General features: G+C 54.8%; 2 protein-coding genes across 3 annotated transcripts in view; one reads left to right on the forward strand and one right to left on the reverse strand.

Moving 5' to 3' along the window:
* Window positions 1–633: 633 nt before the first annotated feature.
* EPHB4 (EPH receptor B4) lies at window positions 634–17,764 on the forward strand. Of its 2 annotated transcripts, XM_037506927.2 has the most exons (17): window positions 634–833; window positions 3,453–3,523; window positions 3,711–3,998; window positions 4,654–5,050; window positions 6,169–6,324; window positions 6,447–6,779; window positions 7,110–7,234; window positions 7,895–8,060; window positions 9,782–9,884; window positions 10,082–10,146; window positions 10,264–10,377; window positions 10,478–10,725; window positions 13,970–14,185; window positions 14,401–14,550; window positions 14,951–15,144; window positions 15,324–15,479; window positions 16,662–17,764. In XM_037506927.2, the coding sequence occupies exons 1-17, from the start codon at window positions 782–784 to the stop codon at window positions 16,789–16,791; spliced, it is 2,964 nt and encodes a 987-aa protein (XP_037362824.1). In that variant the 5' UTR covers window positions 634–781; the 3' UTR covers window positions 16,792–17,764. The 2 variants fall into 2 exon arrangements, with proteins under 2 accessions (XP_037362824.1, XP_037362825.1); XM_037506928.2 differs by lacking the exon at window positions 15,324–15,479.
* A 1,924-nt stretch (window positions 17,765–19,688) lies between these two features.
* The window catches only part of ZAN (zonadhesin), a 48,590-nt gene continuing 42,342 nt past the window's right edge, over window positions 19,689–25,936 (reverse strand). Inside the window, exons 54-67 of the mRNA XM_054693643.1 lie at window positions 25,630–25,771; window positions 25,250–25,458; window positions 24,622–24,820; window positions 24,056–24,300; window positions 23,406–23,535; window positions 23,094–23,265; window positions 22,629–22,808; window positions 22,172–22,311; window positions 21,595–21,794; window positions 21,354–21,492; window positions 20,725–20,871; window positions 19,965–20,061; window positions 19,827–19,879; window positions 19,689–19,733 (exon numbers count right to left, since the gene is read on the reverse strand). Of these exons, the coding sequence (XP_054549618.1) occupies window positions 19,699–19,733; window positions 19,827–19,879; window positions 19,965–20,061; window positions 20,725–20,871; window positions 21,354–21,492; window positions 21,595–21,794; window positions 22,172–22,311; window positions 22,629–22,808; window positions 23,094–23,265; window positions 23,406–23,535; window positions 24,056–24,300; window positions 24,622–24,820; window positions 25,250–25,458; window positions 25,630–25,771 (2,088 nt within the window). The 3' untranslated portion in view covers window positions 19,689–19,698. The remainder of the gene's footprint in view (window positions 19,734–19,826; window positions 19,880–19,964; window positions 20,062–20,724; window positions 20,872–21,353; window positions 21,493–21,594; window positions 21,795–22,171; window positions 22,312–22,628; window positions 22,809–23,093; window positions 23,266–23,405; window positions 23,536–24,055; window positions 24,301–24,621; window positions 24,821–25,249; window positions 25,459–25,629; window positions 25,772–25,936) is intronic.

Below are 25,936 nucleotides of genomic sequence, written 5' to 3' on the forward strand. Positions count from 1 at the left end.
TGGGGAGTGCCGGCTTCGGACCCGGCCCCCGGGCCGAGGCCGGGACACTGGCAGCCCGAGCCAGGGCGCTCGGCCACCGCGCACGTCGGGGCCGCCCCCCAGCTCCGCGCCCGCCGCCCCTCCCCCTCTTCCAAACTTTCTCCAACTTCCCGACCTGCTCAGCTCCGCGCCCAGCTCCGCTTCCCTTATGAATTATTCAGCAGCGCGCGCTCCAATCAGCGCACCCCAGCCTCCAAGCCGAGTTCGGGCGGGGGGAGGAATGGGGGCTCCCCCGCCCCCGCGCGCCCCTCCCTCCCCGGTCAGGCGCCGCCCGACCCAGTCCCAGCCCGGCCCAGCCCCTGCCCACCGGCCCCGCGCCGCCTCGCCCTCCCTCCCGCTCGGGTCCCGGCTCCGGCTCCCACCCTCCCCGCCGGCGCGCACTGCGCTCATCCCGGTGGCGCGAGCTGCGCCCCTCCAGGGCGGGGGGAGGCCGCGGGCGGCCGGCCGACACCAGCCTGCCAGGACCAGACCCCGAAGCCCCGGGGACACCCGCAGGTCCAGCCACGTCTCGTCCGGCGCGGCCACTGCGAGGACGCCCCCTGCGCGCGCGTGCGGCGGGGACGCCGGGCCACACCTGGGCGCCGCGGTCGGGTGCCCGGCGCGCCCGCATGGGCCCGCGCTGAGGCCCCGGCTGAGAGTCCTGAGCGCGGAGTCGGCGTCTGCCCGCTCAGGGGGTGTTCAGACCTGGGGGGGCTAGCGCCCCCCAAACTCGGATCGGATCCAACCGGAGTGAGGCGGCGCCATGGAGGTCCGAGCTCTGCTCTGCTGGGCTTCGCTTGCGGCTGCTTTAGAAGGTGAGTTTAGTTGGGGGCACCCCCGTCACTCCTGGAGCCCCCGAAGTTGGGCCTCAGAGTGGAGGGTCCGATCCCCTCTCTACCCCTGCGCCCGCACCCCAGCCCCAAACACTTTGGACCAATAGTGCTAGGACGGGAGGGGGCGGGGAGGAGGCGGCCCAGCGGGGAGTGGAGTTTTCTTTTGTTTGGGCAAAAGAGCTAGAGTCGAGCTCAGTCCCGGGACCTTCTCCTCCCCAGCTCCCCAAGTTTACATCCTGACTCTAAACGCCCTTGGCAGCCTTTCCTTGTCTCCTTCAACAGTCAAAACTCTTCCCAAAGTTTCTGACCCACCGCCCCTCAAACACGAGGAAAGGTTTCTGGAGGAGCAAATGCAGACAACGCAGAACTTTGTGCTAGGCCTGAGAACTACCCCTGCCCCCATTGCTGAGCCTTTACACCTTGAGTCTTGATGCCACAGGCTGGATGCACTCACATCTTGCACTCACATTCCAACCCCCAAATCTCTTGCAAAGCCTCTGCCCCTGCTGCAGCGAGGACCACCCCCGCCCTAACCAGGTTTCCCCAGGCTGCACCCAGCCCTTTAAATGCCATCTAGACCCCAGCCCTGCATGAGTCCTAACTAGCTTTCCTCCCACCCTGCAGGCCTGCAGAATCTGACCTGCATGGCTCCCATGTCCCCAGAACTCAGCCTAATTAGTCTATAAATTTCTAATTTTTCTCTCTTTTCCCCAAATATTTCTTCATCCATTAGTCTGTCTCCTCCCTTCATCCCCTAGCCAGGGAACCAAGAGCCCTCTGACCCTCCTTCTAGGGCCCTAATCTCCTTTCAATGAGCTACCTCCTCCCCCTTCACTGCCTGGAATCAAAGGGGTCTGCGAGGAATGGGCCATGGGGGGCTGCTGAGGAGGAGGAATCAAAGACAGTTAGAAACCCCTATCCCCCAGGCTGGGCAGCGCTGCTCTGGGCTGGGGATCAAAGGCTAGATGTGGGGGGTTGGGGGGGAGACTTGTCCGACTCAGAAAAAGAAGGGAAAAGGGCTACGGGAGAGCGGAAGGCAGACAGAAGCAAAGAAAACCACCCAGAGCAAGTGTGATGAGAGGGAAGGAAAGATGCAGAGAGGACAAGCCGAGCTTCTGATTCAGTTTACCCAGTGCTCGCCCAGGCGGGTGCTAAGGGATTCACATTTTCATGGCTCCAACAACCCAGCGGGTGGGAAGTATTGTTACCCCGTTTTACAGATGAAGAGACTGAGACTTAGGAGAGGTAAGCATTGGTGGTTTTATCCAGGTGTCCCAGGCAAGGTGAAAGTGGGACTCAGGGAAAAAAAACCGGGAGAGGGGGAGATAATATTGGCCAGAAAGAGAAATGGAGGTGGATGGAGAGGTGAGAGGAGAGAACTGACAGACCAGAAAGAGCCAGAGGCACGCAAGGCCAAGGTAGGATGAGAGAAAGTGAGGCTTTCGGAGGACAGCCCTGAAACAGACAGTGTGTAAATTGGAGACAGGAAAACACTATCCAGCCTGGAACAATGGAGGGTGGGGACGGCAGCCTCCATCCACCCTCTTCCTAGAACCCGTATCCTGTCCCCAGCGTGCCGCGCTGTCTCCTGCCACCCAAGGGGGGCCCCTGCCTCACCTCGGGCTAATGGGGGTCTCACCTGACCCCCAACCTGACCTGGACATGTGTTGGTCTGTTGGAGGAGGCTGCCCCACCCACCTACCTTCCCTTCTCTCCTGCAGTCGCCCCAGGATGGAGGGGGGGCCCTGGTCTCAGGTGCTAGCACTGGTTCCCAGGGGGGCCCTCCTCTTCTCCCAGGGCCCTGCCTCCTGCCCCTCACCTTGCCCTGGCCTCCCAGGGGATTCCCCTAGCCTCCCTCCACCCTCCACTGCCAGGGGCTGTGCAGTTTCTCTTAATCCCCCACTTCTGCCAGAGCCCCGCCCCTCAGCCCGACACCCCTCCCCTGAGGCAAGAGCCAGGTGTGTTCACCCCCCCCACACACACACCCCTAAAATCTCCCTTTTTCCTTCCCATAATGAAATCCAGATGTGAGGCCTCTGTGGGGCAGGGTCCAGGGTCCCAGCGCCAGCACTTCCTCCTCCCATGGCAGCGAGCTGCCGGGGAGGGAGCTGGGGGTCAGGGCTGGGCCTCAGGAGCTCAGCCCCACCTTCTAGAATCTGGAGGATTGGAGCGGTTTGTCCCAAAAGAGGGTGGGGACCAGGAAGAGTAGAGTGGGGGAAGGGAAAGGGAAGGACTTTGGAATGGGGAAGGTAGTGTGGAGGCTGTAGCAAGTTCTGAAGGGAGGGGTGTCCAGGCCCAGCAGCCCTTTGCCCACCAACGGGGTCAGGGCCAGGTCAGGGCTCTGGTTTAACGCTTTCTGAGCTACTTAGCCTTCTCTTCCAGCATTTTCACCTCTCTCTCCAGCACCCAGCTATTCCCAGAGTCCAGATCTGGGGGTCCTGAGGAGGTAGCCCTCAGCCTGCCAGCAGTTAGGAGTGGGGTGGGAGCAGAGGGCAGGACTTGCTCCCTTTCTCATCTCATCCTCTGCCTGACTCCTGTTTGGAGCTCAGAGGACTCACCTATCTCGGTTTCCAGGCATCTGACTATCTGTATCTGTCTTAGAGACCCTACTGAACACGAAATTGGAGACTGCCGATCTGAAGTGGGTGACTTTCCCCCAGGTGGACGGGCAGGTAAGACCCGAGGAGGGAAGCAGAGGGAGGAAGACACCTGTGCTGACCTGCTTCCTGTGCTACCTCCCCCCTCCCTCACAGTAGCAAAAGCTGGTGTCCCCATGCCAAGTCCTCCTTGCTTGATGACTGCAGACTCCACTGATCTCCCTGCTTAGCGGCCTCCAAGCTGATCCTCTTCTCCCCGCAGTGGGAGGAGCTGAGTGGCCTGGATGAGGAGCAGCATAGCGTGCGGACCTACGAGGTGTGTGATGTGGCGCGGGCCCCCGGCCAGGCCCACTGGCTGCGTACCAGCTGGGTCCCCCGGCGAGGCGCCATCCACGTGTACGCTACCCTGCGCTTCACCATGCTCGAGTGCCTGTCCCTACCGCGTGCTGGGCGCTCGTGCAAGGAGACCTTCACTGTCTTCTACTTTGAGAGCGACGCTGACACGGCAACGGCCCTCACACCAGCGTGGATGGAGAATCCCTACATCAAGGTACCCAGGTGCCCGGGGCACCAGCCCCAGCGAAGGGTGGGGCTGGGGCCCTTGGGCTGCCCCTTGGCCCCCAGAGGAGGTCATCCTGCCACTCCACTCCACTATACTCAGGTCACCCACATTTCCCTTGTTCTCCGACTATACCTCGCCCTTTACACCCCCATGTCTCGGCCTGGGCCTTGGCTGATGCCTCGCCCCGGCATGCCTTTCCTCTGCCTCTTTTACCAGCTCCTACTTGTCTCTAAGTTCCAGCTCCAAGGTCTTTCCTGGGACACTTTTGCTGATGCTCCCAGCCCTGGGGTCCCACCTGTAGTAGCACGCATCGTACTTTATAATTGACCTTGTTTCCTTCATTTCTTTTTCCTTGGCACTGAGTCCAAGGCCTAGCTTAGACTAGGTGCTGAGTACGTTTGTAGAATGAGTGAATGAATGGGAAGGGGCTACAGAACAGGCTGCACACATTGTAGAATCTTAGCAAGGATTAAGGGACAATGTTGGTGCCTACAGCAAAATGCACATTGAGAAGGCGAACACAAAGTTCTGGAGCTTGAACTGGGCAGGTCAGGGAGAGCGGGTGAGCTGGGAAGAAGACTGTCCATCATGGTCTTTGGGGAGCAGAGGACAATACCAGTGAGTCTCCTTCCCAACTTGGCAGGTGGACACAGTCGCTGCTGAGCACCTGACTCGGAAGCGTCCGGGGGCCGAAGCAACAGGGAAGGTGAATGTCAAAACGCTGCGTCTGGGCCCACTCACCAAGGCTGGCTTCTACCTGGCCTTCCAGGACCAGGGCGCCTGCATGGCCCTGTTGTCCCTGCACCTCTTCTACAAGAAGTGTGCCCAGCAGATCATGAACCTCACCCACTTCCCGGAGACCGTGCCTCGAGAGCTTGTGGTATCCGTGACAGGGAGCTGCGTGGCAGATGCTGTCCCTGCCCCGGGCCCCAGCCTCAGCCTCTTCTGCCGGGAGGATGGCCAGTGGACTGGGCCACCAGTCACTGGTTGCAGCTGTGCTCCAGGGTTCGAGGCCACCGATGGGAATTCCAAGTGCCGAGGTAAGGGCTGACGCCTGCCCCATGGAATTGATTTGCCCATCTATGTGGGGAAGGTCCTGTACCCCATTCTTTGCCCACTTCTTAATTTTACATTTTAAACTACCCCCCCCCCCATCCCGGGTGCTCAGTTATTGGAGGGCCTGTTTTTAATATAGTTCTGAACTCTTCCTTACTTCCACACTTTTTCTCCTAACCACGTTCAACTCCTTTCTGGATGTGGAGTCTGTGCTGGGATGCCTGCCCGTCCTTAGAGTCCCTGATGGGCTCAGCGGGCTAAGACATCAGGTGTCTACTCCTGTTTCCTCTAACTGAATCCTCACTTAGCTTTTCGTCTGCAGCAGGGGCTCTTAGCCTGGGTTTGTAGGTAGAATGTAGGGAATCTGTGGATCTTGGTGGAGATAAACGTTAACTTATTTATTTACATTCATCTCCATCTGAAATTGGCTGCTCCTTTTGTATGGAATTTCAGCAGCAGAGCCCAGTGGCCATAGCAGGACATAAAACTAGAGCCCCATGCAGATGGGGGGTGCTTTCTCAGCCAGACAGACATGCGGGAATGTCAGAATGCTGTTTTTGCTCAACACTTCAGTATTACAATGGCTATTAGACCTGCTGCTGTCTCTCATTAATAAAGAAACGCATGGGGCCTCCCTGGTGGCGCAGGGGTTAAAGTCTCAGTGCTATTTATCTATCGGCAGCCACTGCAGCACGAGTTCGATCCCCGGCCAGGGAGCTAACCCACACATGGCGCAGCAGACCTCTCCTGTCTCGCCCGCTGCTCCCTCCAGCAGTGTATCTCAGTGGATCCACCTGTTCTGCTCCCCACTCTGTCTCTGGTGAATCCTCTCACCTCCTGCACCTCTGGCCTGCACCCCAGCTCTTGTATGCATAAGTAAATAAATCTTAAAAAAAAAAATGCATGCATTGCTATGTTGCAAACTTGTTTTCTTCATGTTTGGCTCATTTGGGCTTACTTGGGTTTCCTTTTTCATCCTGTATATCTTGTGTATGTTTGAGAATCACTCTTGTGGGTGGAGTCTGAATTCCACCAGCCTGCCATGTGAGGGAGGTGTGGGTGACATAACCACGGAATGTTTTTGATTAATGCTTTCTCTCAGCCTGTTCCCAGGGCACCTTTAAGCCCCTCTCTGGGGAGGGCTCCTGCCAGCCATGTCCAGCCAACAGCCACTCCAACACCATTGGCTCCCCCATCTGTCAGTGCCGCATTGGGTACTTCCGAGCCCACACAGATCCCCGGGGTGCACCCTGCACCAGTAAGTGTCTTTTGGGGTCAACCCCCACCCTATCCTCTCAGACCTTCCTCCCACTCTTGATCCTCACTTGCTGTTGCCCAGCCAAGACAAGAAGTCAGTGTGAATACCTGTCTGTCCTGCAGCCCCTCCCTCCGCTCCAAGAAGCGTGGTTTCTCGCTTGAATGGCTCTTCCCTGCGTCTGGAGTGGAGTACCCCTCTGGAGTCAGGTGGCCGGGAAGACCTCACCTATGCCCTCCGCTGCCGGGAGTGCCGCCCTGGGGGTTCCTGCACGCCCTGCGGAGGAGACCTAACCTTCGATCCTGGCCCCCGAGAGCTGGTGGACCCCTGGGTGGCAGTTCGTGGACTGCGTCCTGACTTCACCTATACCTTTGAGGTCACCGCCTTGAATGGGGTATCCTCCTTAGCCACCGGACCTGTCCCGTTCGAGGCTGTGAATGTCACCACTGACCGAGAGGGTGAGCTAGAGTGGGACCTGGGGGCAGCCCATGGTCACTTGGGAGAGATGTTGGTGGAAAAGGCAGGCGAGGGGTGTGAAGGCCTGAAGGAAAATAGGCAGGGCTGCAGAGTGGGTCCTCATGAAGTATGGAAGGTAAAGTAAAGTCATGGAGGATAAGAGGCAGGTTGCAAAGGCAGGCTGTAGAGTCAAGGAGGGGCCAAAGGGAACAGATAGAAATCTTGCAACAATTGGAGGAACAAGACAAGTGTAGCCAGCAGAGGAAAAGTTGGGAAGCATAAGAGACAGGCCTACCATGTGGAAGGACCTCAACATGTCCTGTCTCTTACAGTGCCACCCCCAGTGACTGACATCCAGGTGACACGGTCATCACCCAGCAGCTTGAGCCTGGCGTGGGCTGTTCCCCGGGCACCCAGTGGGGCCGTGCTAGACTATGAAGTCAAGTATCATGAGAAGGTAAGACCAGGTCCCACCCCTGGAGTGGGGTTGCTCAGTGGGACAGACTCCTGGGGCCAGACACCTGTTGTAGGCATCAGGCAGGTGTGTGAATTCCGGCTCCTGTACTGTATGATCTTGGGCCAACCACTTGGCCTCTGAGTTCAGTCTCCCCATAATCAAATGGTGATGATAACAGTACCAACCCCACAGAGTTGCTGGAAACATTAAATAACATAACAGGGGCTTCTTTGGTGGCACAGGGGTTAAACTCTTAGTACTATCAAACTACTTCCAGCCACCATGGCATGAGTTTGATCCCTGGCCAGGGAGCTACCCACATGGTGCAGCAGACCTCTCCTGTCTCGCCCACTGCTCCCCTCAGCAGTGTATTAGTAGATCTGCCTGTTCTGCTCCCTACTCTGTCTCTGGTGAATCCTCTCACCCCCCACCTTGCATCTCTGGCCTACACCCCAGTTCTTATATGCATAAATAAATGAAATGCATAAATAAATGACATAATAGATGCAAAACATATAGGATGGTGCACACATAAGTGAGCACGAGGCCCCCACCAGCTTCCCTCCAGGACCAAGATGGGGGCACAGGATGGGGGAGACAGAAGAGCAGCAGAAACTGGGGGCCCTGGCTTACGACCAGCTTCCTCTTCCTCTTCAACAGGGTGCGGAGGGTCCTAGCAGCGTGAGGTTCCTGAAGACGTCAGAAAACCGGGCAGAGCTTCGGGGGCTGAAGCGGGGAGCCAGCTACCTGGTACAGGTGCGGGCACGCTCCGAGGCTGGTTACGGGCCCTTCGGCCAGGAGCACCACAGCCAGACCCAGCTGGATGGTGAGCAGGGGGAGCAGGGTGTGAATAGGGGTACCGATCCCCACCAGGCAGGAGACCTTGCCTCTGCCCTGACAGGACCCCCAAGGGGTCACATTCCCACGCTCCTCTTTCTCTCAAACGTGAGGCATATTGGCCTCCGAGGAGAGCATGGGATGTAAAATCCAAAACCAACAGCTGGGTGTGAAGATCAGTGACCTTCCAGCTGTGTGACCTTAACAACACTTGACCCTTAAGCCCCAGCTCTCATCCAAAAAATTGGTAATATCATGAGGCCTCTCTCACAGGGTTCCAAGGATTAAATGAGGGACACCTGTTAGTTGTAATATACTGACCCAATTGTGGAGATATGAATCACACACAGTACAACACCCATTTAAAATGTACAATTCAGTGTTTTTTCCATGTATTCAGAGTTGTGCACCCGTCACTATAATTCATTCAAGGTCATTTAAGCACCCCAAAAAGAGACCCTAGGAACTCTTCCATCTCACCCCAATTGTCCCCAAGACCCTGGAAAACAATAACCTTTTTAAATTTTTTCACTTTTTTATGAAGGCATAGTTGACGTAGATTTTATTGATTTCAGGCGCCCAACTGGGATTTAGTGTGCGAAACGGTCATCATGAGACATCTAGGCGCCCCCATAGAAAGTTAGCCTTTAGGATTTACCCCTTTGGCAGCCTTTGCGTGAGCTCTCCAGTAGTACTGACTGGGGTCTCTGTGCTGCCCAGGCCATCCCCAGGACTCGATTGATCCCTGGAAGTTCGTCCCTCTTCCGCCGGTCACCTTGTCCACCCTCCCCCCCCCCACAACCCTCCCCTCCGGCAGCCACCATTCTGATCACTAATCCACCATCTGTCTCTATACATTTGCCTAGTCTGGCTGTTTCTCACTAGTGGAATCAGACACTATGTGTCCCCTTGGGGTCGTGTTCCAGGTGCATCCATCTTGTCTCATGTGTTAGGACTTTGATTTTCGTGGGTGAAAAATACTCCTCTGTATGGCTATAGCGTGTTTATTTGTCCGTTCATCTGTCAATAAACATATGGACTGCTTCTGCTTCTTGGCTGCAAACCTTTACATTGTCAGCCTTTGGAAACTTTTGGGCCCTTTTTGCAGTCTGGTATTTTTTTTTTTTTTTTTTTTTTTTTATTAATGCTCGCCATCTCTTTTTTTCCTTTAATATTTATTTTATTTATTTATACAAGCACCGGGTACAGTCAGAAGCGCGGGAGGGTGAGAGAATTCACCAGAGCCAGAGCGGGGAGCAGAGCAGGCAGAGGGACTGAGGTACACTGCTGAGGGGAGCAGCGGGCGGCAGGAGAGGTCTGCGCGCCATGTGGGACCCTCCTCCAGTGGCCGGGGAGCAGCCAGGGATCGAACTGGCGCTGCAGAGGCTGCGGGCAGCTTCGCAACCCAGCGCTCAACCGCTGCGCCACCGGGGAGGCCCTGCAGTCTGGTATTTTTAACAGCACAAAATATAACTTGCTCTAGCAATAAGATTGGGAAACTTCTTCTTTTGCCCTGAAGGACTTCAGAGGAGTTCACGCTGCTAATTCTGTGGCACCTCTTTCTCTTGGGCCTGTAGAAAACACTGTGCTTCCTCCAACCCTGCCTGCCCTTCAGCTTCTCCTCCACCTGCCACACTGTGCTGTGCCCTGTTCCTCTTGGCTGGTGTGGGGGCCATCAGGTTCCCCATTCACCATTCTTTCTTCCCCCAGAGAATGAGAGCTGGCGGGAGCAGCTAGCCCTGATCGCAGGCATGGCGGTGGTGGGCGTGGTGCTGGTCCTGGTGGTCATCGTCATCGCCGTTCTCTGCCTCAGGTGAGGACTCTTGGCATGTGGAGGCCCCTGTGTAGATGGCCACCTGCCTTCTTGCTCCAGGCCCATATTCCCTGGATGCTCCAGGAGACCGTTTTCACTTGGAATCTTCCCTGAGCCCTGCTCCCCTATTCCCGTGTGGTCCCTGTGGGAACATGAACTGCGCACCTCACCTTTTGCTTCTTTCCCATTGGCTCCAGGAAGCAGAGCAGCGGGAGAGAAGCTGAGTACTCGGACAAACATGGACAGTATCTTATTGGGCACGGTGGGTAACCCTCTCCTGAAGGAAACGGGGCGTGGGCAGGAGCTGGGAGTCAGAATCAGAGCCTCTAAGTTCGGGGGATGTTACCTCTTGGCTAACTGGGCCCTGGTGATCCCTCAGGTACTAAGGTCTACATTGACCCCTTCACTTACGAAGACCCGAATGAGGCTGTGAGGGAATTTGCAAAAGAGATTGATGTCTCCTACGTCAAGATTGAAGAGGTGATTGGCGCAGGTGAGAGGAAATGGAGGGTGCCCCAGGAAGAGTATGGGGGGGCGGGGAGTCAGGGCCCTAGCAGGGCGGAGGAGGCTGACCCTCCGCATGCTTACTGAAGGCGAGTTTGGTGAGGTGTGCCGGGGTCGGCTCAAGGCCCCCGGGAAGAAGGAGAGCTGCGTGGCCATCAAGACCCTGAAGGGTGGTTACACAGAGCGGCAGCGGCGAGAGTTCCTGAGCGAGGCCTCCATCATGGGCCAGTTTGAGCACCCCAACATCATCCGTCTGGAAGGTGTGGTCACCAACAGTGTGCCGGTCATGATTCTCACTGAGTTCATGGAGAATGGCGCCCTGGACTCCTTCCTGCGGGTGAGTCCCCTGCCTTGACCCCCTGTGCTCCCCCAGCTCAGCCCAGCAGCTCAAAGCCCAGGACATAAGGGGGTTCCCACGCAACTGTCCCTCCTCCCGTCCTCCCTTGAGGAGAGGCTGAGCTCCTGGGTCTGGTGGTCGGTAGTGGTGGGGATCACCTCCCGAGGGCCAGCTGACCCTGGGATATAGAAGGGTCCTCATTTGTCCCTAAGCCCCGCCTTATGTACCAGCCACTGTCCTAGGCCCAGGCGTAAAGTGCCTCTGTGGAGGGGGAGGGCGGGGGGGGGGGTGGACAGGCTGACCGGGTCATCTGGCTCACTGAAAGTAAACCAACAAGATTTTGTAAAAAGTAAACCATTTTAGAAGTGAGAAAAAAAATCAAACAGGGGCATGGAAACAGGCTGGAGATGAAAGAGCTTATTTATTTTTGACACAGGTTTTATTGATTTTTGGTTTTTTTCCCAACTTTACTATGCTTCTTTTTTTAAGGATTTATTTATTTACTTACTTATTTGTTATGTAAAAGAACTGGGGTGTAGGCCAGAGGTGTGGGGGGTGAGAGGATTCACCAGAGACAGAGTGGGGCACAAAACAGGAAGATCTGCTGAGGTATACTGCTGAGGGAAATAGGGGGTGAGAGAGGAGAGGTCTGCTGTGCCATGTGGGTCAGCTCCTTGGCTCGATATTGAACTCGATTGCACTAAGACTAAATCCCTAGGCCACAAGGGAGGCCCCAGCTTTATTGTGCTTTTTTTTTTTTTTTTTAATATTTATTTATTTATTTATTTATTTATTTGTTTGTTTGTTTGTTTATTTGTTTATTTATTTATTTATACAAGCATTGGGTACAGTCAGAAGCGCGGGAGGGTGAGAGAATTCACCAGAGCCAGAGCGGGGAGCAGAGCAGGCAGAAGGACCAAGGTACACTGCTGAGGGGAGCAGTGGGCGGCAGGAGAGGTCTGCGCGCCATGTGGGACCCTCCTCCGGTGGCCAGTGGCTGGGGAGCAGCCGGGGATCGAACCGGCACTGCAGAGGCTGCGGGCAGCTTCACAACCCAGCGCTCAACCGCTGTGCCACCGGGGAGGCCCCTTACTGTGCTTTTAAAAATTTTTTTGGTGTCGAAATCCCAGACTGTCCTTTTTTTTTTTTAATTGGAACATTTTCCTACACAACAAAGTAACATTGCAGTTAACAGAATTAATGGTTCTTTGATATCATCTAACCCCAGTCAACATTCACATTCCCCAGGTGTCCTCAAATTGTCCCTTACTGCTGCTTTACTCATCGGTAGCATCTTAACCCCTTGTGCCACCAGGGAGGCCCATTACTGCTTTATTCAAACCAGGATCCAGTTCAGGATCAAGCGTTGTACCTTGTGGTCATCTTTTTGAGCCTTTTCTAAATCCAGGAAAGTTCCTTTTCTTATGTTGAAGAGCTGGGCCACATTTCCCCTTGAATGACTTGCCTGCAGAATTTATCAGCTTCTCCCCAATGTTTTTTTTTTTTTTAAGATTTGTTTATATATTCAAGAACTGGGGTACAGGCCAGAGGTGTGGGGGGGATGAGAGGATTCGCCAGAGACAGAGTGGGGAACAGAACAGGCAGACTGACTGAAATACACTGCTGAGGGGAGCAGCAGGCGAGACAGGAGAGGTCTGCTGCATCATGTGGGTCACCTCCTTGGCTGGGGATCCAACTCATGCTGCAATGGCTGTGGATTGCTTCATAGTCTGTGACTTAACCCCTTGCGCCACCAGGGAGGCCTCCCCAATGGGGTTTTTTAGCTTGCGTCTCTTTAAGAGAGGCTGTATCTAATGATTAGATAAGTTCAAAAGTAAACATTTGTGCTCAGCCCACATCAGGGGATGTTGTATACTTGATGTGGCTTCCCATTGGGAGACACAGGCTATGGGGGACCCCATAGAGTGGTGCTGGGGCAGACCCTGGAGTGGTGGGGTGATGGTCTGGCTCTCCCTTGTGGTCAGGAGTATGTTCCAATTGTACTGGACAAAGTTCCATTGCAGGGAGGGGAAGGGCTCTGTTTTAGGAGAGATGGCATTTGGGTAGATGTGAAAGAGGCAGCAAGGAGCACACTGCGGGAGAAGCTTATTCAGGGCAGAGAGTAGTGACCCAGAGGTGGGCAGGAACTCAGCATGTTCAGGAAACAGAAAGGCAGGTGTGGGTGTGATGGTAGGTCATGTCATAGGTGGTAGTCAGACTATGTGGACCTCATGGCCTTAGTCAGGATTTGGAGTTGAAGGGAAGCCTTTGGAGGGGTTTGATAGGAGAATGAGATGGTTTAAGGAGATCCCTTTGTCAGGTGCCACAGAACAGCATCGGGAGCCAGGGGCAATGAGGAGACTTGAAGTCGTGAAGGCTGTGGGGCACGAAGTAGGGGTGTGAGGAAGTGGTTAGATTTGGGATATGTTTTGGGAGCTGGGCCAGTAAAACTTACTGATGGGTTATAAGTGGTGGGTGAGGGAAAGAGAGGAATCACAGACCCTCAAAGGGCTGTAGACCCTGAAAATCTGGCATCAGTGTTTCCAGGAACTGAGATAAGAGCTCTGGAGGAGACATTCAAAATTCAGTGCTTGGATTCTGTGTCTAAGGGGCCCCTGTGTCCTAGCAGAATCCAGAAAATGGGATTAGTTAACCATCCGTGACTGCTGGGTGAGAGCAAACTCTGTCAAGGTTGAGTTTTAGATGTTGGTTTTGGCGCTCTCTGATCATGCCCTGATTTCTGACTGTTCTCTTGCATACTGCACACAGTTGGCTCAAGGTCTGAGTGAGATTGTGGCTGGATCAGCCCAAATGCGTCTCCACCTGTAGCTGGGTAGCTCAGCAGACTGCTAACAATCAGAACTGTGTTGCTGTGAAGTAAAAATTGTATATTAGCTGGAAAGCATTTGTTGAGTATTTCCTGGACCTAAAGCTGCACTAATGTACTAGATGAAATAAAAGAAAAGGCTTAAATATCTTCTTACAATCTAATTAAGAGAGACTGGGTGCACATATCCGAAAAAGGAACGAAAGAGCCTTGCGTCATGATACTATCACAAGAATTAAGCGAACTCAGTGTGAGAGAAAAGAGCAGGGCTTACCTGGGAATTTGACAGGCCCGCCCTTCGGGTGAGCACGGGATAAGCTGGAAGTGGTATGAGTGGCTTAGAATGTAGAAGGCAGGAGGAACGGTGGTGAGCTGTCTGAACCATGCCTCTCTCCCTCTCCCTTGTCTGGTTTCCAGCTGAATGATGGACAGTTCACAGTCATCCAGTTGGTGGGCATGCTACGGGGCATCGCCTCAGGCATGCGGTACCTTGCTGAGATGAGCTACGTCCACCGAGACCTGGCTGCCCGCAACATCTTAGTCAACAGCAACCTTGTCTGCAAAGTTTCTGACTTTGGCCTTTCCCGATTCCTGGAGGAGAACTCTTCTGATCCCACCTATACTAGTTCTCTGGTGAGGCTTGTCCAGGAACACAGTATAGGAGCAGACCACAGAGGGGGGTGGTCAGCTTTGGGAACCTGACTTTTGGGTATCTAGAAAGAGAACAGTGTTGGGGAGCTGGGTGCATGGGTCCAATAAAGAGAGGTGGACTGGGGGAAAGGCAAAGGTGAGCGCAGTGCCCGGGTCCGGTGAGTCCCTCAACTCACCTTTTCTTCCCCCATCTATAGGGAGGAAAGATTCCCATCCGATGGACAGCCCCTGAGGCTATCGCTTTCCGGAAATTCACGTCTGCCAGTGATGCCTGGAGTTATGGGATAGTGATGTGGGAGGTCATGTCATTCGGGGAACGGCCATACTGGGATATGAGCAATCAGGATGTAAGTGTTCCGTGGGCCTGCCAAGCTGGAATGTTCTTCATCTGTGATATTGAGAGGGGGGCGTGGTGTTCTAGAGAGCGCACTACTGCTAGATCCTTGGGATGGTAAGGGTGGCACAAAGGAGACCTGATCTCTGTATCCAAGATTCTGATACAGCGTGTCTATCACAAAAGGACGGAGAGATGGAGGACAGGTTTGGGAGGTTACACGTCTAAATCATAGTCTTTGGGCTGCCGGGTTGTCGAGTCACAGCCAGCCTTGGCCCTGATCAGGAGGACCTTAGATCTGCCAGCAGGAATGGGCTATGTGACCGTCCCAGTATTTCAGCCTCCTTGAGGGGTCCTTGGCACCCTCATTCTCCTTGGACATCCTCACTTCATACTCCTCCCTGTCCCTGCAGGTGATCAATGCCATTGAACAAGACTACCGGCTGCCCCCACCCCCAGACTGCCCAACCTCCCTGCACCAGCTCATGCTGGACTGTTGGCAGAAGGACCGGAACGCACGGCCTCGCTTCCCCCAGGTGGTCAGCGCCCTCGACAAGATGATCCGGAACCCTGCTAGCCTCAAAATTGTGGCCAGGGAGAATGGCGGGTGAGGACCCCAGAGAGATCATACTTTGCGACAGCTTCCTTTACCCCATCCTTAGAACTGTTGGTCCCCCGGCTGGCATGTGGGTGGTGCCTGCACACCTCTCTAAGGCTAGGCTCAACTTCTTCCCCAACGGACACAGCCTTGGTACTCAGGGAATCCTCCCCATCCTTGCCTCCCAGGGCCTCACACCCACTGCTGGATCAGCGGCAGCCTCACTACTCAGCTTTTGGTTCTGTGGGTGAGTGGCTTCGTGCTATCAAGATGGGAAGATATGAAGAAAGTTTTGCAGCTGCTGGGTTTGGCTCTTTTGAGCTTGTCAGCCAGATCTCCGCAGAGTAAGTGGCAGGAGCTGGAGGTGGGAGTGAGACCGAACAGCTAGAGGGGCGCCTTGGGGGCAGGCCCACAGATTCAGATGGGGGGCTTTGGGGTCAACTCCAGGTGCCAACTCTGTTTTTTCAGTGGAGTAACACTAAGTAATTGACTCCACACCAGGCCTGGAAGAGCCCCCAAAGCAGAAACTACTGCTGAGGCTTAGAGCCCAGGGGATGCATCTTCCAGCTGTGCCCCCTTCTTGGGCCACCGCAGCCTCAGCCATGTTGCTCCCTGCCTGAAATCTCTATCTTTGTGCATCTATCTACATTCCAAACCCTGCTCTCTCTCACATTAACAATGTGTCAACTCTGGATGTTTTCCCATCCATAAAAGGAGAAGGTTGGACTGGGTTTTGGAGATCCATTCCAGCTTTAATGCTAAATGGTTTTATGATTCCAGCGCCTCCAAATTCTGTTTTTCCCTAGTTGGCCTGTCTCTGGTCTCCTCTCTGCCCATTTCTCTTTCAAGGTCTCTTCTGGCCCCAGGTCTGAATAACAGAACTAGAGTAGGAATCTGGAAGCAGAGGGTCCTGGCAGCCCTGTCCCTGGCAGGGCAGGTTGCAGGCCCGTCTGCCCAGCAGGCTTGGGTGCTCTCCTCCCCAACTAGCCCCAGATGGGCCTTGACACAGGTTTTTGCTCCCCATTACCAGTTCTTCTTTTTTCCTTTATCACAGTTTTCAGGCATTGGTGGATGGGAACGGTGGGGGCAGTTTTAATCTTTCTTCACTCCGCTCTTCTCTCTCTGGCCTTTTTCTTCTGACTTCTTTGTCCTCTAAAGCAATCTGCGTAGCCTTTTTCCCCAACCTCAGTTTCTGGGCTTTTTTCCTTTTAGGTTCCTCTCCTCCGATTATCCTCTGCCTTTCCTTAATCCTTGCTCCAGCATCTAGGCTGCAGCCCCTACCTCCCACCTCTGCCTGGTTCCTTTCCTTCCTGCCCGTGACACCTAGTCTCCTCCCCCCCCCACTGCGACCACCTCATGGGCTTGGCTCCTAAATCCTTTGCCCAGCAACTATTCACCTTTGCCCCCTTGCCTGCTGGCCTTCCTGGTAGAGTGATACCCTGAGGCTGGACAGGTTTCTGGAGCTAAGCTAGGAGAAGCCCCTGCTGGAGCCCTCTGGCCTCACCTAGCTCACAATTCTTCCCCAGGGACCTGCTCCGAATTGGAGTCACTCTGGCAGGACACCAGAAGAAAATCCTGGCCAGTGTCCAGCACATGAAGTCACAGGCCAAGCCTGGAGGCCAAGGCGGGTCTGGAGGACCAGCCCCCCAGTACTGACCTGCAACTCCGGACCTGGCCCCCCAGCTCTGGAGCGACGAGAACTCCCATGCCGGGGATACAGCTCCCTGGCTTCCTGGGGCAGTCGGGTAGGGAACCAAGGGCCCCTACCCCTGTGCCCCACTGGATTGCACTTTGAATCTGTGGGGATGGGGAGTTGGCAATTTGGAGAGAGGATTTAGGGATTCTGCCATAGGGGTATGTAGAAGTGACGTGTATCCCCAGGCAGAAAACCCCACACCCAGGATGGGGTTTGTTGAGAGAAAAGGACACGCCCATAGTCTGCCAACTTCCTCTTAAGAGGGTTGGGCGTGGCCCCCACAGCCTCTCTCTGATCTCCAATTAGGGCCGGCCCCAGGTGTCTCCCTCACCCTGAGGGGCCATGGGGCCCTGCAGATCCTACAGACCAAAGAGAGGAGGGTGACTAGCCTGCGAGCTCGGGAATGGAGCGCAGCCAAGGGAGGCAGGAAGGGGTGTCGAGACCCAGTGACAAAGTCATTGGACTTGGGTGTCCCAACCTGCTGCTGTCTCCACCGAACTCACTTCCCTTGTAAATGCCCTTCCCCCTTCTGCTGCCTTCATATTGAAGGCTTTTGAGTTTTATTTTTTGGTTTTGGTTTTATTGTTCCTTCCCTTTTTTTCATTTTTGTTTGTTTTGTTTTTTTTAACTTCCTTGTCCTAACTTTTTGTGTGGAAGGGACCTGTTTCATTGTTGCCTCCTTTGCCCACGTTGAAACAGGGACCCATCGTGGTGCCCGTTTCCTGAACAGTGCCTTGGTCACGCCACGACCCCCAGATACTTCCCTTCCTCCCAGGTTCCCCCACCCTGTGTCCATGAGGGAATATGAGGGGCAAGGTGGTGGTGGAAGTCAGAGACAGACACCGGTGCTTGGAGGGGCTCTTAAATTATATTTAAAACTTTTGTTTTTATATAAATAAAAAAAAATGGGAAGTATCTCAGTCTGGGGTGATTGGGAATGGGGGGTGGAACAGGCTCCTGAGAATGGGTCTAGGCATGGGGGACCTTTCAGCGAGCCCAACTAAGGGTCAGAGGTCTGACACAGGGCTGTGTGTGCGGGGTGCTTGGTTCCCAGCCCCAGGGTGTGTTTGAGGTGGTGGGGTGGGGGCAGTGGAGATGAGTCATTGGCAGCTGCTTCTAACAGCTCTAGTTGGCTATGCCAAGAGCCTGAGGCACCTCCGGGGAGGGCTGCCCCCCTCCCTGCCCTGGTTCCCTAACCCTGGAGAGGGGCTGTGTGGGGCAGGGGAGGCCTTGAGCTCACAACCCTGCCCTGCAGCCCCCTGAGAGAGTGTGGGGGGCATCAGCTGGGCTGGGGGGGTCCAGTCCAGAAGAAGGCAGATGTTGACCAGATGTTGACAGATGGGGTTGGTTTAGAGGCAAAAGGGGAGTCTGCCTTGGCTGTGGGGGAGGGGCAGAGAGCTGGGGTGGAGGACAGGCCCCCCACGTGTGCAGACAGACACATTCACACACAAAGAGCTGCTGGCCTGGGTTGGGAGTACAATTCCCTCTTTCAAGATGCTGCCCAGGCAGGTTCTCTCAGCCTCTTGGAAAGAGTGGGGGGAAACCACCTGTGCCTTCCCCCCATCCAGATGTCTCCCAAACAGGAAGAGGATGGGGTCAGTCTCCTGCTCATACTGCCCGGCTGTCTTTTTGTCATCTCAGTTCTCTGTGTTCTACGCCCCCACCCCCAACCCCAACCCTCTTCTGGGACACCCACAGGGACAGGGCTGGCCTGCGCCAGCTTTGTTTCTGCAGCTTGGTTGCCCCCTGTTGTCGAATTGGGGCCAGTGCAGGATTCCCTACCAAGGCTTTTGCCTCTTGTGCACCTCAGAACCATAATAGTGCCCCTGTCCCCAACTGCCTTTACTGCCCTCTTCTGGAGTCCCTAATATTTTGGAATTTTCTCTCTGTTTCCTCAATGACACATTGCCCATGCTTTGTACACCCAAGAGGTATTGGGAGCAACTTGGTCCCACTGAGGATGGAGGGGATCTGTCAGGAGAGTGCTGGTGTGGACCACCCTTTCCACTGCCAACCTGACATCTGGGGTAGATAAGGTGGCCTTAGCTGGAGAGGAGGGGCACAGTTCAAAAGAGCAGAGCACAGATGGAAACAGGCAAAGGGTCAAACTCTGGGTGAAGGGCATCCTGACACCTCCCCACCCCCATACAGTTGGCAGTCTCCTTTCAGTCAATACCTAGCAGGATGTCCCAGCCCCACTCCCCAACCTCCATCCCAAGCAAGGACCAGCCTGGTGGGAGGCATATCCTACTGGGGGTGGGTCTGCATGTTTGCCCTTTGGCCTCAGGCTGAGGTTCTCAGGTCGGTTCCAGGATGGAATGCAAAACTACTGTGCCAGCTATCCCCCAGGCTCCACCCCCCACTACCTTGGTAGATTTAGGCTCCCTTGGAAAATGGGTGGTAGCAGAAGACTGGGGGGGGACACTTCCTAGAGGGTCACAGGCCAGTTAACCCTTGGGAAAGAGCCACATTCTTCATCCTTGGCTTCTACCCAGCAATTCCTCTCATCAGAAATTTAAAACTCCTCGATCACCTTTCACTACCCACTTGGGGAACTCAAGGGGTGGGAACCTCAGGGAAGAATGCAGCAGCTAAGAACTGAGGTTTCTGGAGTAGAGACTTGTCTCCTGTATTCAAAGCTAAATGCCCACCCCACCCAGCTTTTTCTTAGGGCTAGATCTCCACGTCAGTTTCCTACCTCTTTGAACATTTTGCAGGGTACCCAGCCTAGCCTTCCTATCGATCCCCATTTCTCTCCCTATTTCTCTCCCCAAGATCTACCTCACAGACCTTCCCCCCTACCATAATCTTGGAAAGTCACATGTCAAAAATAAATTATTTTATCTTTTTTTTTTTTGGAGGACAAATTAAAACTGGGTAAAGGCACTCTCTGGCACAAAATCTGGAGAGAAAGCAGAAAAATCTGTGTTAGAGGCTGACTGACCTCCACCTACCTCCACATCACCTAGGCTCAGCTGCCAGGGTGAGCTCTCACCTGAGTCTACCAGCCCGTTTCTATCCTTGCTTTGCATTTTCTCCCTAGGGACCCTGGGGAACACACAAGAGTCGGCATCCACTCCCCATGTTTACTCACCCACACCCATCCCTCCTCATCCTCTTTCCCAAAACCTACCTCCTCATCCTCTTCTTGCATTCTCCAATCACTGCCAACACCATGACTGCTGCTGGCACCACCATTCCCAGCAGGATGGTTACCAAGTTGGATCCTTCTGGGGTGTGGGGAATAGAAATAGGAAGAGGAGGAGGTTGGGAGTGGGGGAGACACCCTCTTTCAGTCCTGGTCTCCACCAGAAGGGACTAAGTTGCTGTGTGTGGCTAGTCTACCCACCCCCAGGGGTTTCAAGGCCTTAGCGCTACCCCCCACCCCTACCAGGAACCCTTTTTCTGTTAGTGTGCTCACAATTCTCATAAGCTTTATAGGGGGATGTTCATCTAGCTGGTCCCCTAGAGACTAGCCAGTGTTTCTTGAAGAAGAGTCCTAGAGTAACTCATGTGAGTGACCCACTGAGTATGAACCTAGATCTCTGGGGGTAAGTCCCACAATGGAATTTTAAATGGGCAATCCCCACCTCACCTGCCCTGCCTCCCAAATCAGGCAAAAGATAAATTTGGGGACTCACTGGCCCAGAGACTGGAGGGAGTTAGAGTTTTCAGAGACACTTGGAGAGATACAGGATGGGGGATCTAACATCAGGGCCGGGCATCTGGATCACAGAAGGGAGCTGGGGTTCAGAGAGCAGATGCCAGAGCATGGGGGTAGAAAGGGCATATGGGCTTTGAGATCCATATGGGCTCTCTGCTCCTGGGAATTTCCAGGAATCGTGACATTATGTTGTACGACATATATTAGAACATTATTATAAATTATCTACCTGTTGCATATTTTGCTGGGGGTGGCACATCCTGAGGCTCCATGCAGAGGTTTCCCCCATAACCAAGTTCACACTCACAGATAAAGTGGTCTCCCTGCTCCCGACACCGTCCATCATTCTGACACGGGTTCTCTAGACATGGACTTTCTGTAATGATGGAGGAGAAGGTTGGGAGGGGGTTCTGGGAAGAACCCCAAAATAAGGGAAAGGGGGGGCTGGGACCTCAGGGAAGAATGCAGCAGCTAAATGAGTCTGACCAGGGATCCCATCCTGGCCTCCAGTCCTGGTTCTGCATTCACTGCCCCTAGGCTCTGAGGAAATTGCTTACCCTCTCTGGTCTTCCTGGGTTTTAGCTATAAAATGGGAATGATTACCACCAAGTGCTGAGTTAAGGGCTAAAGAAGATCTTGGGAAGCGAATGGAGGGAAAAGACCCAGCAAGGTAGTTGGTGGACAGCAGGTGCCCTCTGCCGTCGCCCCTGCCGCAATGGGAGAAGGCATGGGATGAAAGGCACTGCCCTCCTGACACTGATGGGGAGGATCCCAGGCACAGGACCAGGAGGGATTATCTAATCCAGGACCCCTTGGAGTAGAGGCACGGCTGGAAGCCAAGAGGTGGTTCAGGCTCACCTCGGAAGCAGCCACGGGTGAGGTTCCCTAGGGTACAGATCTCCCCCACATTGCAGCTGAGGGGCTCGCACAGCAGGACCTCCAAGCTGGCACAGGTGCAGCGCTGAGAGCAATCCTCAGTCACAAAGCTGTCACCTTGCTGGAAAAGGGAGAGGGAGCTGGGAGGAAGAGCTCTCTTGATGGGTTCCGGCCTGGCTCTCGCACCTCCACTCCCCCAGGGCATCCCGCTCCCAGCCCAGACCTGGTAGTAAATGCCATTGTTGGTGCAGCCACAGCGAGCCGGGGGGAGGCTCTCAACACCGCTGTAGATGTAGCCAGGGAGACTGGCACAACCTTCCACACAGGGGCCCTGGCAGTCCCTGGGGGCCACCAGGCTGGCACAGGAGGCCGGGCAGGGTGTCATACAGCTCTGATAGACAGTGTTGGCTGGACATGCCAAGGCTGAGGGGACAGAGTCTTAGTCAGAGAGTGGCCGGGCTGGGGTTGCCAAACAGGTATGGGGACTGTGGGGCTGGAAGCTGGAAGGGTGTCAGGAAGGAAGCCAGAAGAGCAGGCTGGCTTTGGGCCATTAAGGCATGTGAAGGGAGCTGGAGGACCAAAGGTGGGCTTTGGGAAGAAGGAGCAGGTGGATGAGGCTTCCCAGGGAGGGACAGAGAAGGGGTAAGATCGCAAGAAGTTAACATGAGAAGTTAACATGAGAGAGTTGAGGGATGGAGAAACTAAAACAGGTGTAGCCCATGGTAGGGCCTGGAGCTGAGCAAGGTGCTGAAATGGTGGTAGGGGTCAGGGCCAGTTGCTGGGGAATGTCAGTGCCTCACCGCAATGGGAATAGTCCCGCCAGCTGGCCAGGGTGATGCCAGCCTCCTGGCAGATGACGGCATACCCACTGAGAACCTGGCAGCGCAGCTCCTCCTGTTCTTTGGGGTCCCAGGTGGAACACAGATCAAATACACAGTGCCTGGTGGGGTGGGGTGGGGGCATTAGGGACAGTCAGACACAGCCAGCCAGTTGGGGGACTGTCAGAGAGGAAGAGGCATGGAAGCCCCAGCAGAGAAGCAGTGTGTGTGTATGTGTGTGTGTGTGTGTGTGTGTGTGTGTGTGTGTGTGTGTGAGAGAGAGAGAGAGAGAGAGAGAGAGTGGGCCCGCTGGGGGCCATTCGGGGTGGGGAGATAGCAAGGAACCAAAGCCACAGAAAGAAGTGAGCCAGAGAACAGAGACATCAGAGAACAGGCAGTGGGACCTCAAGATGGTCATGGTCCTGGGCCCCTGACTCACTCTTGGAAGCGCTCGGGGGCCACCTTCTGGTGACAGGGAGCAAAGGGGCCATGGGGATCCACCAGCACTGTACACCCCTGGGTGCGGTTGATGAGTGCCAGCTGCTCCATGCTGCATCCCGGCACATGGGAGTCTGGCTCCTTTCCCTTCTCCTGCTCGTCCTTCTCTTCCCTTATGGCCCTGGGGCAGAGACAATTGAGGGGCCAGCTGAGGCCCTGAGGACTGTGAACTTGGGGAGGGAGCAGAAAGGAAGGGCATGGGCACAGATTGGAGTCCATAGGGCAGGTGCCCCACAGTCAATATGAGAAGACAGGGAGTCTGGAAGCACAGGGCAGGGCTATTTGGGCCCCCACCCTCCATTTCTTCTTCTGCAGAGGCTCTGGGGGTAAGTGGGTGTGGACAGATATTGGGTGATTGCTCATCTTCTGGGCCTGAGCCTCCTGCTAAGAGCCCCAGTTCTCTCACCTGGAGAAGCGGGCAAGTTCTTTCTGGTTCTTTACTTCCCAACTGTTGCCAAAGATGTTGATATTCTGGGTGAGGGCGCCATTGGGCATTATAAACTCATTTGTCATATTCTTGTCAAAGTTCCCACACAGGCCGCGCACAAGCCCCTCGTACGTGCCAGGCAAGGAGATGACTGCAAGAGGCAGGAGCATCTAGAAGTGAGACTTCTTTTCCCCACCCACTTTTGGGTGCCTCACCACACTTGATCTATCTAAGGTGTGCTTTCCCTCTCATTGCAAAGCACCCTTCTGCTCCTCCCCGCCTTTCAGCTACCTGCATTGTTTATCCCATCGAAGCTGACGACCAGCTCAAAGTCAGTGGTCAGATGCAGGCGGTGACCCCGCATGGTGACCCCAAAATGCTTGCTGGGTATGTAGGGGATGACCATCCTCTGCTTGTTGACCTGGAGAGGGACAACAGAAGCTGCAGGAGCAGTGGAACGACCTCACCTGCTGCTTTGCATTTGCTTTTTCGCACATCTGGGCACCTCTGCCTGGCATCATTCCATCATTCTGTGGAACAAGATGCCACAGTAGGTTTCACTCTCTCTCCTGGCAAAGGCAGCCCTCCTCCTTCCCTTTGCAGCCCCCATCCCCTTTCTGGCAAAAAGTAAGTAAATAAAAAAAATCAGGAGAGGGGATGTCCGGGCACTTCTCCAGCCCAGGCTGGTTCCTGCTCACAATGCAGGTTTCCTTGCTCCTCTCCCTCCCGACCTGTCTCTTTCTAGCCTTTTGTTTACTGCTGCTGCCCTGCTCTTGTCCACTGTGAGGTCAGTGTGACACTGACTCTAAAACCAGGCAGTCCCTGCCAGGAACTTCTGAGGGAACACCTTCCCAGGGAAGCACCCTGGCCTCACCTGTTGCGGGTGAGGGTCCCCTGGCCCTACCTCTTCCCCCAGACCACCCAGGCCTGCTTGCTCTCACCACAAGCTGCAGTTTGGCTTGCAGCTGGACTGTGTAGCCGTAGATTTTCACGATTACTTCGTGCAATATCGGGCTCCAAGACAAGTTCATCTTGTTGCGCCCCTCCACAACCAGGGGCTCAAGCCCCTCTGGCAGCACATCCACGGTCTTTACCAGGGTGTAGGTCATGCGGCCCTGGAAGCGGTAGCTGAAGCCATCAAATGTGAAGTAATGGGGGTCCCCAAAAACAGAGCATTGTGCTGACTCTGCAGAGAAGAAGGACCAAGTAAAAGAAAGAACCCTTACAGACCCTTACAGATATCAGAGGCTCTCGAACTACCTCAGCCATCCTCCCCAGCTCCCCTTTGCCTGTGATCACTCTCCTCAGCACTGGGCTCCCTGGGCACACGATCTTCAACATTTCCCCTTCCAGGCCCTACTGAAGAGCTTAGAGGAGCTCCTAGATCAGTCCCCTTGTTTTGCCCTTAGGGAAGTGAGTCCCAGGACAGTCGTGACTTGCAGTTGGACACAGCAAGCAGAAGACAGAAGCAAACCAAAGTGACCCATGGCAGATGCCCACCCCATACCTGCAGTGAGCTCTTCTGGCCCTGCTTCCTGCTTCACCATTCTGAGCACACGCTTAATAGAGGGGACACAGTTGCCTTTGCCATCAGAGTTGATCCGGCAGTGGAAGCCCAAGGGGCACTCGAAGACATGGCATCGAATGATTGCTGACATACAGATACAGCGCAGGGTACAGTTGCCCGAGAGCCAGATCTTCCCTTCCTGTAAAAGCCGCAGGAAGGAGAGAGGGTGAGGGAGCAGGGCCCATTGTCCTTTCACCCCTTGGGTCTGCGTCTGCTTTCGGACTGGCTTCCGTGGCACTGACCAGAGGCAATAGGAGACATTTGCCACCTTATGTGCACTGCTGCCACCTATAGGCATTGGCCTCTCATTTATGTTCCTCAGGAGGTCCTACTGGATCCTCTCACATGAGAAACAAGGTAAACAAAGACACCTGCCCTGTGAGCTGTATAATCATAATGAGAATCAGAGCCACGCTCTCCCCTGCAGCATGCACCAACCCAGCGATGTACCCCAGCATCATCCTGGCGGAGCCCATACTGCCATGTCCCAGACCCTAGCTATCTTAGGGGCCTCAGGCTGGCAAACAGCAAGCTGCCCTGACCACACCCTAATTCGGCCCACACTCACAGGGATGGGGCCGTGGGAGTCCTTGCAGCCACACTGGTTCTTGCTCACACATTGTCCCTCGTGGAGCAGAAGGCCAGACTGGCAAAGGCAGCCTTCTCGGCAGGTGGAGGGAACTTTCATGTCCCTGCACAGCGCATCTGGGTCCTCGCAGGTGGATAAGCATGATGGCAAGCAGGCTGTATAGTTGCTGTAGGCAGGGCACTGCAGAGCTGGGAGTGGGGTGAAGAGGGAGGTAGAATGGTTAAGCAGGGGCACAGGTGGGTCAGGTGGCCAGAAAACAAGAGCTGAATGAGAAACAAACTTCAGAGCAGGTACCCATATTAAACCTGCATTCGGGTCTTGGATCCCTAGCCGTTTTCCACACCCAAGCACCCTCTTACTTTTTGGTGCACAGTTTTCCAGGGCACTGGAGTTGATCTGGCACTGAGTACCAGTGGGGCAGGTGAAAGGCTGGCACTGAATGGCTCCGATGGCACAGATACACCTCCTAGAGCAGTGGCTGGTGAGCCAGAACTTCCCTTCCTGTAGAGCCATGGAAAGATGGGGAGTGAGGGAGCGGAAGGGCCAGTCTCCTTACTCCCACTCTTGGCCTGAGCCTGCATCTGACTGGCTTCACTGGCACTGCCAAGGCAGTAGGTGCCAGCTGCCTCCTTATGTCCTCTGCCCTGACTATAGAAATTGTGTCTC

The sequence above is a fragment of the Talpa occidentalis genome, unplaced genomic scaffold (assembly GCF_014898055.3).
Source record: "Talpa occidentalis isolate TD23 unplaced genomic scaffold, MPIMG_talOcc4v2.1 talOcc4.12, whole genome shotgun sequence".
In the NCBI taxonomy this organism is placed as follows: domain Eukaryota; kingdom Metazoa; phylum Chordata; class Mammalia; order Eulipotyphla; family Talpidae; genus Talpa; species Talpa occidentalis.

Coding starts and splice junctions, on each gene's coding strand:
- EPHB4 (XM_037506927.2), top strand. CDS start 782: ATGGAGGTCCGAGCTCTGCTCTGCTGGGCTTCGCTTGCGGCTGCTTTA. Junction 3,524..3,710: donor TCCCCCAGGTGGACGGGCAG/GTAAGACCCGAG, acceptor TTCTCCCCGCAG/TGGGAGGAGCTGAGTGGCCT. Junction 14,186..14,400: donor CCACCTATACTAGTTCTCTG/GTGAGGCTTGTC, acceptor CCCCATCTATAG/GGAGGAAAGATTCCCATCCG.